Consider the following 13,741-nt stretch of genomic DNA (forward strand, 5'->3'; position numbering starts at 1 on the left):
TCAGTCTCAGGGAAGCGGGCGTGGCCTATGTACCTGTCAGTCTCCGGGAAGCGAGTGTGGCCTCTGTACCTGTCAGTCTCAGGGAAGCGGGTGTGGCCTCTGTACCTGTTAGTCTCAGGGAAGTGAGTGTGGCCTCTGTACCTGTCAGTCTCAGGGAAGCGGGTGTGGCCTATGTACCTGTCAGTCTCAGGGAAGCAAGTGTGGCCTCTGTACCTGTCAGTCTCAGTGAAGCGAGCGTGGCCTCTGTACCTGTCAGTCTCAGGGAAGCGAGTGTGGCCTCTGCACCTGTCAGTCTCAGTGAAGGAGGCGTGGCCTCTGTACCTGTCAGTCGCCGGGAAGCGAGTGTGGCCTCTGTACCTGTCAGTCTCAGGGAAGCGGGCGTGGCCTCTGCACCTGTCAGTCTCAGTGAAGCGGGCGTGGCCTATGTACCTGTCAGTCTCCGGGAAGCGAGTGTGGCCTCTGTACCTGTCAGTCTCAGGGAAGCGGGTGTGGTCTATGTACCTGTCAGTCTCAGGGAAGCGAGTGTGGCCTCTGTCCCTGTCAGTCTCAGGGAAGCGAGTGTGGCCTCTGCACCTGTCAGTCTCAGGGAAGCGAGTGTGGCCTCTGTACCTGTCAGTCTCAGGGAAGCGAGTGTGGCCTATGTACCTGTCAGTCTCAGGGAAGCGAGTGTGGCCTCTGTACCTGTCAGTCTCAGGGAAGCGGGCGTGGCCTCTGCACCTGTCAGACTCAGGGAAGCGAGCGTGGCCTCTGCACCTGTCAGTCTCAGGGAATCGGGCATGGCCTCTGCACCTGTCAGTCTCAGGGAAGCGGGCGTGGCCTCTGCACCTGTCAGTCTCAGTGAAGGGAGCGTGGCCTATGCACCTGTCAGTCTCAGGGAAGCGGGCGTGGCCTACGTACCTGTCAGTCTCAGGGAAGCGAGTGTGGCCTCTGTACCTGTCAGTCTCAGGGAAGCGGGCGTGGCCTACGTACCTGTCAGTCTCAGGGAAGCGGGCGTGGCCTCTGTACCTGTCAGTCTCAGGGAAGCGGGCGTGGCCTCTGTACCTGTCAGTCTCAGGGAAGCGAGTGTGGCCTATGTACCTGTCAGTCTCAGGGAAGCGGGCGTGGCCTCTGCACCTGTCAGACTCAGTGAAGCGGGCGTGGCCTATGCACCTGTCAGTCTCCGGGAAGCGGGGGTGGCCTATGCACCTGTCAGTCTCAGTGAAGGGAGCGTGGCCTCTGCACCTGTCAGATTCAGTGAAGGGGGCGTGGCCTACGTACCTGTCAGTCTCAGTGAAGCGAGTGTGGCCTCTGTACCTGTCAGTCTCAGGGAAGTGAGCGTGGCCTATGCACCTGTCAGTCTCCGGGAAGCGGGCGTGGCCTCTGTACCTGTCAGTCTCAGGGAAGCGGGCGTGGCCTATGTACCTGTCAGTCTCCGGGAAGCGAGTGTGGCCTCTGTACCTGTCAGTCTCAGGGAAGCGGGTGTGGCCTCTGTACCTGTTAGTCTCAGGGAAGTGAGTGTGGCCTCTGTACCTGTCAGTCTCAGGGAAGCGGGTGTGGCCTATGTACCTGTCAGTCTCAGGGAAGCGAGTGTGGCCTCTGTACCTGTCAGTCTCAGTGAAGCGAGCGTGGCCTCTGTATCTGTCAGTCTCAGGGAAGCGAGTGTGGCCTCTGCACCTGTCAGTCTCAGTGAAGGAGGCGTGGCCTCTGTACCTGTCAGTCTCAGGGAAGCGAGTGTGGCCTCTGTACCTGTCAGTCTCAGGGAAGCGGGCGTGGCCTCTGCACCTGTCAGTCTCAGGGAAGCGGGCGTGGCCTATGTACCTGTCAGTCTCCGGGAAGCGAGTGTGGCCTCTGTACCTGTCAGTCTCAGGGAAGCGGGTGTGGTCTATGTACCTGTCAGTCTCAGGGAAGCGAGTGTGGCCTCTGTCCCTGTCAGTCTCAGGGAAGCGAGTGTGGCCTCTGCACCTGTCAGTCTCAGGGAAGCGAGTGTGGCCTCTGTACCTGTCAGTCTCAGGGAAGCGAGTGTGGCCTATGTACCTGTCAGTCTCAGGGAAGCGAGTGTGGCCTCTGTACCTGTCAGTCTCAGGGAAGCGGGCGTGGCCTCTGCACCTGTCAGACTCAGGGAAGCGAGCGTGGCCTCTGCACCTGTCAGTCTCAGGGAATCGGGCATGGCCTCTGCACCTGTCAGTCTCAGGGAAGCGGGCGTGGCCTCTGCACCTGTCAGTCTCAGTGAAGGGAGCGTGGCCTATGCACCTGTCAGTCTCAGGGAAGCGGGCGTGGCCTACGTACCTGTCAGTCTCAGGGAAGCGGGCGTGGCCTCTGCACCTGTCAGTCTCAGGGAAGCGGGCGTGGCCTACATACCTGTCAGTCTCAGGGAAGCGAGTGTGGCCTCTGTACCTGTCAGTCTCAGGGAAAGAGGCGTGACCTCTGTACCTGTCAGTCTCAGCGAAGCGGGCGAGGCCTCTGCACCTGTCAGTCTCAGGGAAGCGGGCGTGGCCTATGTACCTGTCAGTCTCCGGGAAGCGAGTGTGGCCTCTGTACCTGTCAGTCTCAGGGAAGCGGGTGTGGCCTATGTACCTATCAGTCTCAGGGAAGCGAGTGTGGCCTCTGCACCTGTCAGTCTCAGGGAAGCGGGCGTGGCCTACGTACCTGTCAGTCTCAGGGAAGCGGGCGTGGCCTCTGTACCTGTCAGTCTCAGGGAAGCGGGCGTGGCCTCTGTACCTGTCAGTCTCAGGGAAGCGGGCGTGGCCTATGTACCTGTCAGTCTCCGGAAAGCGAGTGTGGCCTCTGTACCTGTCAGTCTCAGGGAAGCGGGCGTGGCCTATGTACCTATCAGTCTCCGGGAAGCGAGTGTGGCCTCTGTTCCTGTCAGTTTCAGTGAAGCGGGCGTGGCCTCTGCACCTGTCAGTCTCAGTGAAGGAGGCGTGGCCTCTGTACCTGTCAGTCTCAGGGAAGTGAGTGTGGCCTCTGTACCTGTCAGTCTCAGGGAAGCGGGCGTGGCCTCTGCACCTGTCAGTCTCAGGGAAGCGGGCGTGGCCTCTGTACCTGTCAGTCTCCGGGAAGCGAGTGTGGCCTCTGTAACTGTCAGACTCAGTGAAGTGGGCGTGGCCTATGTACCTATCAGTCTCAGGGAAGCGAGTGTGGCCTCTGTACCTGTCAGTCTCAGGGAAGCGGGCGTGGCCTCTGCACCTGTCAGTCTCAGGGAAGCAAGCGTGGCCTCTGTACCTGTCAGTCTCAGGGAAGCAAGCGTGGCCTCTGCACCTGTCAGTCTCAGGGAAGCGGGCGTGGCCTCTGTACCTGTCAGACTCAGGGAAGCGGGCGTGGCCTCTGTACCTGTCAGTCTCCGGGAAGCGGGCGTGGCCTCTGCACCTGTCAGTCTCAGGGAAGCGAGTGTGGCCTCTGCACCTGTCAGTCTCAGGGAAGCGGGCGTGGCCTCTGCACCTGTCAGTCTCAGGGAAGCGGGCGTGGCCTCTGCACCTGTCAGACTCAGGGAAGCGGGCGTGGCCTCTGCACCTGTCAGTCTCAGGGAAGGGAGCGTGGCCTATGTACCTGTCAGTCTCAGGGAAGCGAGTGTGGCCTCTGTACCTGTCAGTCTCAGGGAAGCGAGTGTGGCCTATGTACCTGTCAGTCTCAGGGAAGCGGGCGTGGCCTCTGCACCTGTCAGTCTCAGGGAAGCGGGCGTGGCCTCTGCACCTGTCAGTCTCAGGGAAGCGGGCGTGGCCTCTGCACCTGTCAGTCTCCAGGAAGCGAGCGTGGCCTATGTACCTGTCAGTCTCAGGGAAGCGGGCGTGGCCTCTGTACCTGTCAGTCTCAGGGAAGCGAGCGTGGCCTCTGTACCAGTCAGTCTCAGGGAAGCAGGTGTGGCCTCTGCACCTTTCAGTCTCAGGGAAGCGAGTGTGGCCTCTGCACCTGTCAGTCTCAGGGAAGCGGGCGTGGCCTCTGTACCTGTCAGTCTCAGGGAAGCGAGTGTGGCCTCTGTACCTGTCAGTCTCAGGGAAGGGGGCGTGGCCTCTGTACCTGTCAGTCTCAGGGAAGGGAGCGTGGCCTCTGTACCTGTCAGTCTCAGGGAAGGGAGCGTGGCCTCTGTACCTGTCAGTCTCAGGGAAGCGAGCGTGGCCTCTGCACCTGTCAGTCTCAGGGAAGGGAGCGTGGCCTATGTACCTGTCAGTCTCAGGGAAGCGAGTGTGGCCTCTGTACCTGTCAGTCTCAGGGAAGCGAGTGTGGCCTATGTACCTGTCAGTCTCAGGGAAGCGGGCGTGGCCTCTGCACCTGTCAGTCTCAGGGAAGCGGGCGTGGCCTCTGCACCTGTCAGTCTCAGGGAAGCGGGCGTGGCCTCTGCACCTGTCAGTCTCCAGGAAGCGAGCGTGGCCTATGTACCTGTCAGTCTCAGGGAAGCGGGCGTGGCCTCTGTACCTGTCAGTCTCAGGGAAGCGAGCGTGGCCTCTGTACCAGTCAGTCTCAGGGAAGCGGGTGTGGCCTCTGCACCTTTCAGTCTCAGGGAAGCGAGTGTGGCCTCTGCACCTGTCAGTCTCCGGGAAGCGGGCGTGGCCTCTGTACCTGTCAGTCTCAGGGAAGCGAGTGTGGCCTCTGTACCTGTCAGTCTCAGGGAAGGGGGCGTGGCCTCTGTACCTGTCAGTCTCAGGGAAGGGAGCGTGGCCTCTGTACCTGTCAGTCTCAGGGAAGGGAGTGTGGCCTCTGTACCTGTCAGTCTCAGGGAAGCGGGCGTGGCCTCTGTACCTGTCAGTCTCAGGGAAGGGAGCGTGGCCTCTGTACCTGTCAGTCTCAGGGAAGCGAGCGTGGCCTCTGTACCTGTCAGTCTCAGGGAAGGGAGCGTGGCCTCTGTACCTGTCAGTCTCAGGGAAGGGAGCGTGGCCTCTGTACCTGTCAGTCTCAGGGAAGGGGGCGTGGCCTCTGTACCTGTCAGTCTCAGGGAAGGGGGCGTGGCCTCTGTACCTGTCAGTCTCAGGGAAGGGGGCGTGGCCTGTTTATCTGTCAGTCTCAGTGACTGTTTTTTCCTAACGCCTCTAGTGGAATTTCTGGCTACTTTGCATTCGGAGGCAGGCAGCTGACACACAGACTCGTACAGCGCACAGAACAGGAGAGAATCAGGAGAGGACGTGACACTGATGTGATATCAGACACAATAAAAAGAAGCAGATAATAAGAGGATTAGTGTGAGTTTTTAATGTTGAAGTTACCGTGTTTCCTGATGGATGCAGATTGATAGATAAATTTAGTGTCATGGCTTTAAATTTGAGAGGAAGCTGCCAGTTTTCAATGATCTCTTCATCTGAGATGACATGATGGTCCAAGGCCTTCAAGCTGAAAATGCTGTTAATGACACAGTGTCTGTAGTTTCTTTTCTGACTGAGGGGCGTTTCATACAGCGTTAAAGCGCTCAGAGATGGAGAAACACTCAGACCTGAAACATCGCTCATCACAGAAATATTATTATCATGTAGACACAGCAGCTGTAAATCCTTCAGATTCTTCCAGAATGAAGCTTCAGGTAGCTGAGTGATCTGAACACACACAAACACACACACACACAAACACACACACACATGCACACACACACACGCAAATCTTTAAAAGTGTCACAGAGATTAATCTATTTATATTTGATGTTAAATTGTAAAGATGCTACTCTAAATGACATTTTTGCACTTTTGGAGCATCGAAAACTGTAATTTGTACTTTTCCCCTCTGTAAACTTTTTTAAAGATAACTCTGTGTGTGTGTGTGTGTGTGTGTGTGTGTGTGTGTGTGTAATTACACAGTAATGATGTAGTATTCATGCACATGAATAGTTTTCTGTAATTAACACTCAGCTCTCCTGCATGTACACACTGAATAGATGAGGTTAGAGATGAACCTGGTTGCCTCTGAGGTCGAGCTTCAGTAAGTTCACACACTGCCGCAGCGGCTCGATGTCGGTGATGAAGTTATCACACAGCACACACACTCTCAGAGCTCTGAACACACACACACCACTGAGGCTGTGTAACCGGAGAGCACACCTCCGCACCACCACGTCCTGCTCACCACACACCGAGGACGGAGAAGAGGATGAGGATGATGATGAAGATCTGTGTCCATCTTCCAGGTTTAAAGACTCACAGCAGTTCAAATCCATCTGATTCTGTTCTCCATCAACACCTCACTCTTCTGCTCTACAGAGACAGAATAAAGGGCATTATAAAGCTCCAAACAGCGCCATGAAATAATAATAATAATAAAACTAACTCTGTAAAACTCTATATAAACTCTAAACAGCATGTCTGAAAAGGTCTGAAAGGAAAAGGACACAGAATGTTTTATTTTTAACAGACTCTACCTCCTGACTCCTAACCTCAGCAATCACAACAGTGAGGGGAAAGTTGCCATAGCAACAGTCGTTTGGAAAGGTGCCTATTTTATTAAATTTTATTCATTTTTTATTTGTTTACTCAAACATTTTCAATATCTGTGACACAACCAGCATTTAAATTGAGAATTAATTAAATAATCATAAAATTACCAAAACGCCAGCAAGTTTAAGAAACTTCCTGTTATTAACCAGGAAGCTGCGATATAAACATAGCAGTGACGTTTTGTGTCTCACCCGTATTCCGTTAATCCCGCCTCCTGACTAATGATTGGCTAGTATAACTGTCTTTGCTTGTTAGGATTGGTTAGGATTGAAATGCGCAAGCATTTCACCAATCGGAATCAGAGTTGTCGGAACAGCGGTGGTAAAAGAAAAAAAAACGTGGACGTAAGAAGGGCTTTTTATTTACGCCGATGAAGTTAGTAAAATTCAGATTATCAGATTATTTAATAGCTAATTTACAAATAAACCACGTAAAAATCTGTATAAACCCTGATTCTTATTCTAGTTATTGCTGCGTTCTCTGAATTTCTTGTTTGACTGTTAGCTCGCTGAGGTAATTTCTCACAATGACAGAGCAAACAAAAAATATAAAACATACAAAAAACACACATTTGTCCAAATCCACCAAAGACAAACTGGATAAATTCAACAGAATGAGGGGTAAATATCGTCACTTTCATGTATATGTATAGTTAAAGGTGTGTTTAGGTGGTGTGTGTGTAGTTAAAGGTGTGTTTAGGTGGTGTGTGTGTGTAGTTAAAGGTGTGTTTAGGTGGTGTGTGTGTAGTTAAAGGTGTGTTTAGGTGGTGTGTGAGTAGTTAAAGGTGTGTTTAGGTGGTGTGTGTGTGTAGTTAAAGGTGTGTTTAGGTGGTGTGTGAGTAGTTAAAGGTGTGTTTAGCACAGGTGTGTGTGTAGTTAAAGGTGTGTTTAGGTGGTGTGTGTATAGTTAAAGGTGTGTTTAGGTGGTGTGTGTGTAGTTAAAGGTGTGTTTAGGTGGTGTGTGTGTATAGTTAAAGGTGTGTTTAGGTGGTGTGTGTGTAGTTAAAGTTGTGTTTAGGTGGTGTGTGTGTAGTTAAAGGTGTGTTTAGGTGGTGTGTGTATAGTTAAAGGTGTGTTTAGGTGGTGTGTGTGTAGTTAAAGGTGTGTTTAGGTGGTGTGTGTGTAGTTAAAAGTGTGTTTAGGTGGTGTGTGTATAGTTAAAGGTGTGTTTAGGTGGTGTGTGTGTGTAGTTAAAGGTGTGTTTAGGTGGTGTGTGTGTATAGTTAAAGGTGTGTTTAGGTGGTGTGTGTGTAGTTAAAGGTGTGTTTAGGTGGTGTGTGTGTAGTTAAAGGTGTGTTTAGGTGGTGTGTGTGTAGTTAAAGTTGTGTTTAGGTGGTGTGTGTGTAGTTAAAGGTGTGTTTAGGTGGTGTGTGTGTAGTTAAAAGTGTGTTTAGGTGGTGTGTGTGTATAGTTAAAGGTGTGTTTAGGTGGTGTGTGTGTAGTTAAAGGTGTGTTTAGGTGGTGTGTGTGTGTAGTTAAAGGTGTGTTTAGCACAGGTGTGTGTGTAGTTAAAGGTGTGTTTAGGTGGTGTGTGTGTATAGTTAAAGGTGTGTTTAGGTGGTGTGTGTGTGTAGTTAAAGGTGCGTTTAGCACAGGTGTGTGTGTAGTTAAAGGTGCGTTTAGCACAGGTGTGTGTGTAGATAAAAGTGTGTTTAGCACAGGTGTGTGTGTAGTTAAAGGTGTGTTTAGCACAGGTGTGTGTGTAGTTAAAGGTGTGTTTAGCACAGGTGTGTGTGTAGTTAAAGGTGTGTTTAGGTGGTGTGTGTGTGTAGTTAAAGGTGTGTTTAGCACAGGTGTGTGTGTAGTTAAAGGTGTGTTTAGGTGGTGTGTGTGTAGTTAAAGGTGTGTTTAGCACAGGTGTGTGTGTAGTTAAAGGTGTGTTTAGCACAGGTGTGTGTATAGTTAAAGGTGTGTTTAGCACAGGTGTGTGTGTAGTTAAAGGTGTGTTTAGCACAGGTGTGTGTGTAGTTAAAGGTGTGTTTAGCACAGGTGTGTGTGTAGTTAAAGGTGTGTTTAGGTGGTGTGTGTGTATAGTTAAAGGTGTGTTTAGGTGGTGTGTGTGTAGTTAAAGGTGTGTTTAGGTGGTGTGTGTGTGTAGTTAAAGGTGTGTTTAGGTGGTGTGTGTGTAGTTAAAGTTGTGTTTAGGTGGTGTGTGTGTGTAGTTAAAGGTGTGTTTAGGTGGTGTGTGTGTAGTTAAAAGTGTGTTTAGGTGGTGTGTGTGTAGTTAAAGGTGTGTTTAGGTGGTGTGTGTGTAGTTAAAGGTGTGTTTAGCACAGGTGTGTGTGTAGTTAAAGGTGTGTTTAGGTGGTGTGTGTGTAGTTAAAGTTGTGTTTAGGTGGTGTGTGTGTATAGTTAAAGGTGTGTTTAGGTGGTGTGTGTGTAGTTAAAGGTGTGTTTAGGTGGTGTGTGTGTGTAGTTAAAGGTGTGTTTAGCACAGGTGTGTGTGTAGTTAAAGGTGTGTTTAGGTGGTGTGTGTGTATAGTTAAAGGTGTGTTTAGGTGGTGTGTGTGTGTAGTTAAAGGTGCGTTTAGCACAGGTGTGTGTGTAGTTAAAGGTGCGTTTAGCACAGGTGTGTGTGTAGATAAAAGTGTGTTTAGCACAGGTGTGTGTGTAGTTAAAGGTGTGTTTAGCACAGGTGTGTGTGTAGTTAAAGGTGTGTTTAGCACAGGTGTGTGTGTAGTTAAAGGTGTGTTTAGGTGGTGTGTGTGTGTAGTTAAAGGTGTGTTTAGCACAGGTGTGTGTGTAGTTAAAGGTGTGTTTAGGTGGTGTGTGTGTAGTTAAAGGTGTGTTTAGCACAGGTGTGTGTGTAGTTAAAGGTGTGTTTAGCACAGGTGTGTGTATAGTTAAAGGTGTGTTTAGCACAGGTGTGTGTGTAGTTAAAGGTGTGTTTAGCACAGGTGTGTGTGTAGTTAAAGGTGTGTTTAGCACAGGTGTGTGTGTAGTTAAAGGTGTGTTTAGGTGGTGTGTGTGTATAGTTAAAGGTGTGTTTAGGTGGTGTGTGTGTAGTTAAAGGTGTGTTTAGGTGGTGTGTGTGTGTAGTTAAAGGTGTGTTTAGCACAGGTGTGTGTGTAGTTAAAGGTGTGTTTAGGTGGTGTGTGTGTATAGTTAAAGGTGTGTTTAGGTGGTGTGTGTGTGTAGTTAAAGGTGCGTTTAGCACAGGTGTGTGTGTAGTTAAAGGTGCGTTTAGCACAGGTGTGTGTGTAGATAAAAGTGTGTTTAGCACAGGTGTGTGTGTAGTTAAAGGTGTGTTTAGCACAGGTGTGTGTGTAGTTAAAGGTGTGTTTAGCACAGGTGTGTGTGTAGTTAAAGGTGTGTTTAGGTGGTGTGTGTGTGTAGTTAAAGGTGTGTTTAGCACAGGTGTGTGTGTAGTTAAAGGTGTGTTTAGGTGGTGTGTGTGTAGTTAAAGGTGTGTTTAGCACAGGTGTGTGTGTAGTTAAAGGTGTGTTTAGCACAGGTGTGTGTATAGTTAAAGGTGTGTTTAGGTGGTGTGTGTGTAGTTAAAGGTGTGTTTAGCACAGGTGTGTGTGTAGTTAAAGGTGTGTTTAGCACAGGTGTGTGTATAGTTAAAGGTGTGTTTAGCACAGGTGTGTGTGTGTAGTTAAAGGTGTGTTTAGCACAGGTTTGTGTGTAGTTAAAGGTGTGTTTAGCACAGGTGTGTGTGTGTAGTTAAAGGTGTGTTTAGCACAGGTGTGTGTGTAGTTAAAGGTGTGTTTAGCACAGGTGTGTGTATAGTTAAAGGTGTGTTTAGCACAGGTGTGTGTGTGTAGTTAAAGGTGTGTTTAGCACAGGTTTGTGTGTAGTTAAAGGTGTGTTTAGCACAGGTGTGTGTGTGTAGTTAAAGGTGTGTTTAGCACAGGTGTGTGTGTAGTTAAAGGTGTGTTTAGCACAGGTGTGTGTGTGTAGTTAAAGGTGTGTTTAGCACAGGTGTGTGTGTAGTTAAAGGTGTGTTTAGCACAGGTGTGTGTGTAGTTAAAGGTGTGTTTAGCACAGGTGTGTGTGTGTAGTTAAAGGTGTGTTTAGCACAGGTGTCACTGTGATCCTCTACACGATTAAAGGTGTTGGTGTTTATGACGTGTTTTCCAGGTGCTGAGGTGAAATCTGGGGGGTTTTGGGACCTGGTGGTGATCACAGCCGTAGATGAAGATCAGAGATGCTGGTATGAAGTTCAGCTACAGGAGAAGATCCGCAGGAGCGAGCTTCCCCTCAGTGTTTATCGTGTGTTTGCAGATCCTCCAGGCCACAAGATCGGCGAGTACAGGAGCAGAAAATCACCTCAAATGCTAATTAATCCTGAATTATTAAAATAATGTGTGTGTGTGTGTGTGTGTGTGTGTGTGTGTGTGTTCAGGTAATGGAGGCTCGACATTGCACGTTCTGCAGCTCCTGAGTGATGAGTATGGAGAGACTTTATCCAGATTCAGAGTGCTCCTCATCCACGCTGGTGAACTTTCACACGTTCTCCTGATTCATTTGAATCAGACTGGCGCTTTCCTAACGTTCCTCAGACTGATTAGTCCCATCAGCTTATTAACGGCTTATTAACTGTCATGAGGATTAATAAGTGTGTTCGAGCGGCTGATCAGAGATAAAGGATTAAAGGAGCAGTTTACAGCCTCTGTGTTAGCGTGCTGCGCTAACTGTGTGTAGCTCCTCCCACAGGGCGAATCCTCAGGTCTCCAGCGTCTCAGACTCGCTGATGTATTTTCTGACTCTGTGTAACACACTTATTTATAAACAATAAATAGAAAGAGAACATTCACCTCACCCTCAGGTAGGGGGCGTGGCCTAAAGACTGAAGGTGGAGGTGGTGGAGTTGGGATTTAATGTTTATATTTAATCATAATGAAATAATTGAAATCGAGTGTTTCATGTCAAAGCATGTTAAAGCTGCTGTTATAACACATCTGAGGTGTTTATCTATAAAGTGTCCACAGCGCCACCCTGTGGCTTTTTAGGTGAGTTACATTTTATGTAGCTACATTTTTTAAACTGTTCCAGATCAGGAGTTCCCAAACATTTGCAGCCTTGAACTCCTTCCACAGTGAAAGAATTCCCAAATATGCCCTTTATGATCAGAGCAGCTTTAATAGAAATAAAAATAGAACAGATTTGTACCGTCATATTCATTTATTTGAGCCATTAAACCAGCACTTCCTGGTTTTATTAAAATTACAGTTAGATTAATGTTAAGATGATGATTATTATTATTATTATTATTATTATTATTATTATTATTATGTTTTTTTATATATCAAGTTTTAGATGCTTTCATGTCAAGTCACCCGTCAGTTTTGCAGCCACGGACATCACTTTGAGAACCATGGTTCTAGATCAGATCATTAATCTGATTATTTGAAATATAAATCACAGTAAGAGAAAACATTACACAGATCATATTGTGTGTGTGTGTGTGTGTGTGTGTGTGTGTGCAGGAGGGTGGAGTCAGCGTTTACCCCACACCAGCGCTCTGGGGAAGATCTTCATGGCTCTTCCACTGGGAGATCGTGTGTATCAGATGTTGGATCTGAAGCTGCTCATGTATGTGGACTTTCCTGCTCACATGAATCCTGGCGTGTTGGTCACATGTGCTGATGACGTCGAGCTCTACAGCGCCATCCAGAGTCTAAAGTTTAATAAACCTGGCTTCACCGCCCTCGCACACCCCTCCCCTCTGTCCATCGGCCAGTCACACGGCGTGTTTGTTCTCGAACCCGGAGATGAGCCGCCTGTCCAAGATGTGGAATATAGAACCTGTCTCCGGTTCCTGCACAAACCCAGTGTGGAAGTAATGCACAGGAGCGGCGCTGTGTTCAGGAAGCACGATGATGAAGTGGTCTACACAGACAGCACGTACTACATCAGTCATGACACCGTGGAGACGCTGCTGGACCTGTTCCGAGAAATTGGACCTCTGAGGTGTGAGATTGACGCCTACGGAGATTTTCTGCAGAGTTTAGGAACCAGCGCTACGGCCGACTACACCAACAACACTGAGAACGTGATGAAGAAGGAGAAAGATCTGGTGGAGGTCAGAAAGAAGATCTTCCAGCATCTCGGAGGAACACAGTTGAATGTTATAATCCTCAACGAGTCAAAATTCTACCACCTGGGCACCATGGAAGAGTACCTGTTCCACCTCACTGTAGATCTGTGTCTACGAGAGGAACTCGGCCTCCAGACCATCACCTTCAGCTCCTGTCCTCTGGATGTGTGTGAGAATAAAAACACGTGTGTCATACAGAGCATCGTCCACCCAAGTGCGCGAGTGTGTGAGAGCAGCGTGGTGGAGTTCTCCCGGCTGGAGAAGGGAGTCGAGGTGGGCCAGAGCTCCATCATCAGTAGCTGCTGGGTGGACAGGGGTCTCTCCATCCCCTCCAGCACCTTCATGCACTCGTTTGCCGTGTCTACGGATGGCAGGACGCAGTTCGTCACTGTGGCGTTTAGTGTTCAGGACGATCTGAAGAAGACGGTGCCCAGCTGCGCAGACGTGAACAGGTTGGAGGTGTTTGGTGTTTCTGTGGGAGAGTGTGTGAGCCGCTGGGGACTGAGCGTGGGGGACGTCAGGCTCGCAGGAGACGTGTCTGTGTGTAACCTTTGGACTTGCTGCATGTTCCCTGTGTGTGAGGACATGAAGACCTCGTTCTCCACCACGCTGCAGATGGTCCGAGCAGCTCACGGAGATGGAGTTGTAAGTTTACAGAAATACACACTGCTCTCACTGCAGGACATCCTCCACCACAAAGACCTGGAGACCATGCTGAAGTTCAGAAACGATCTGTACGAGGAAATTCTACGGGAAAAACGAGATGCAACACATCAGGAATAACGATCTCTGGGAGAAATATCGATATCCAGCTAAATGGAACATGTTGCATTTTAGGCTGAATTTTAGAAATTTGATGCCTCAACATTATAAGAACATAAACATGAGAATTTTATATTGATTTAAGTCTTGATGAAAGGTAGACAGAGTGCACGTGACTTCCTGTTGTCAGGGAGTGGTCGAGGTGGTGGACTATGGTGCTAATGTGGATGATGGAATAGAGACCTGTGGATGTCCTACAATCTCATCATGTCCATGATCTCCTCACGTATATGATTTCCTCATGTCCACAATCTCATCACGTATACGAGCTCCTCACGTCCACGATCTCCTCACTTCCACAATCACCTCACAGGGTTCTGATTCTCTTTCTCCTCACACTGACTCTAAGCCTGTTCACTGTGAACGGGTTTTAAAGCTCTGATGATGTGTTTAAATCTGCTCTGATTCTCTCTACATTGTAAAAATTAAAAAATAAAATTCTGTTCTGTTCTCTTCTGTATCAACTGATTATTATCAGCACACACTAT

The 13,741-nt window shown here is 49.2% G+C and overlaps 2 protein-coding genes across 2 annotated transcripts in view; one reads left to right on the forward strand and one right to left on the reverse strand.

Moving 5' to 3' along the window:
* lrriq3 (leucine rich repeats and IQ motif containing 3) overlaps positions 1–6,112 on the reverse strand; it is a 17,763-nt gene extending 11,651 nt beyond the window's left edge. The window contains exons 1-2 of the mRNA XM_053236045.1: positions 5,997–6,112; positions 1–4,962 (exon numbers count right to left, since the gene is read on the reverse strand). The exon at positions 1–4,962 is cut by the window's left edge and continues 1,941 nt beyond it. Of these exons, the coding sequence (XP_053092020.1) occupies positions 1–4,962; positions 5,997–6,112 (5,078 nt within the window). The remainder of the gene's footprint in view (positions 4,963–5,996) is intronic.
* A 573-nt stretch (positions 6,113–6,685) lies between these two features.
* On the forward strand, positions 6,686–13,704 carry fpgt (fucose-1-phosphate guanylyltransferase). The gene is made up of 4 exons (XM_034306644.2): positions 6,686–7,009; positions 10,472–10,636; positions 10,737–10,829; positions 11,821–13,704. The coding sequence occupies exons 1-4, from the start codon at positions 6,916–6,918 to the stop codon at positions 13,212–13,214; spliced, it is 1,746 nt and encodes a 581-aa protein (XP_034162535.1). The 5' UTR covers positions 6,686–6,915; the 3' UTR covers positions 13,215–13,704.
* Positions 13,705–13,741: the final 37 nt, after the last annotated feature.

This window comes from Pangasianodon hypophthalmus, chromosome 8 (assembly GCF_027358585.1).
Source record: "Pangasianodon hypophthalmus isolate fPanHyp1 chromosome 8, fPanHyp1.pri, whole genome shotgun sequence".
NCBI classification, from domain to species: Eukaryota; Metazoa; Chordata; class Actinopteri; order Siluriformes; family Pangasiidae; genus Pangasianodon; species Pangasianodon hypophthalmus.

Coding starts and splice junctions, on each gene's coding strand:
- fpgt (XM_034306644.2), top strand. CDS start 6,916: ATGACAGAGCAAACAAAAAATATAAAACATACAAAAAACACACATTTG. Junction 7,010..10,471: donor TAAATTCAACAGAATGAGGG/GTAAATATCGTC, acceptor CGTGTTTTCCAG/GTGCTGAGGTGAAATCTGGG. Junction 10,637..10,736: donor TCCTCCAGGCCACAAGATCG/GCGAGTACAGGA, acceptor GTGTGTGTTCAG/GTAATGGAGGCTCGACATTG.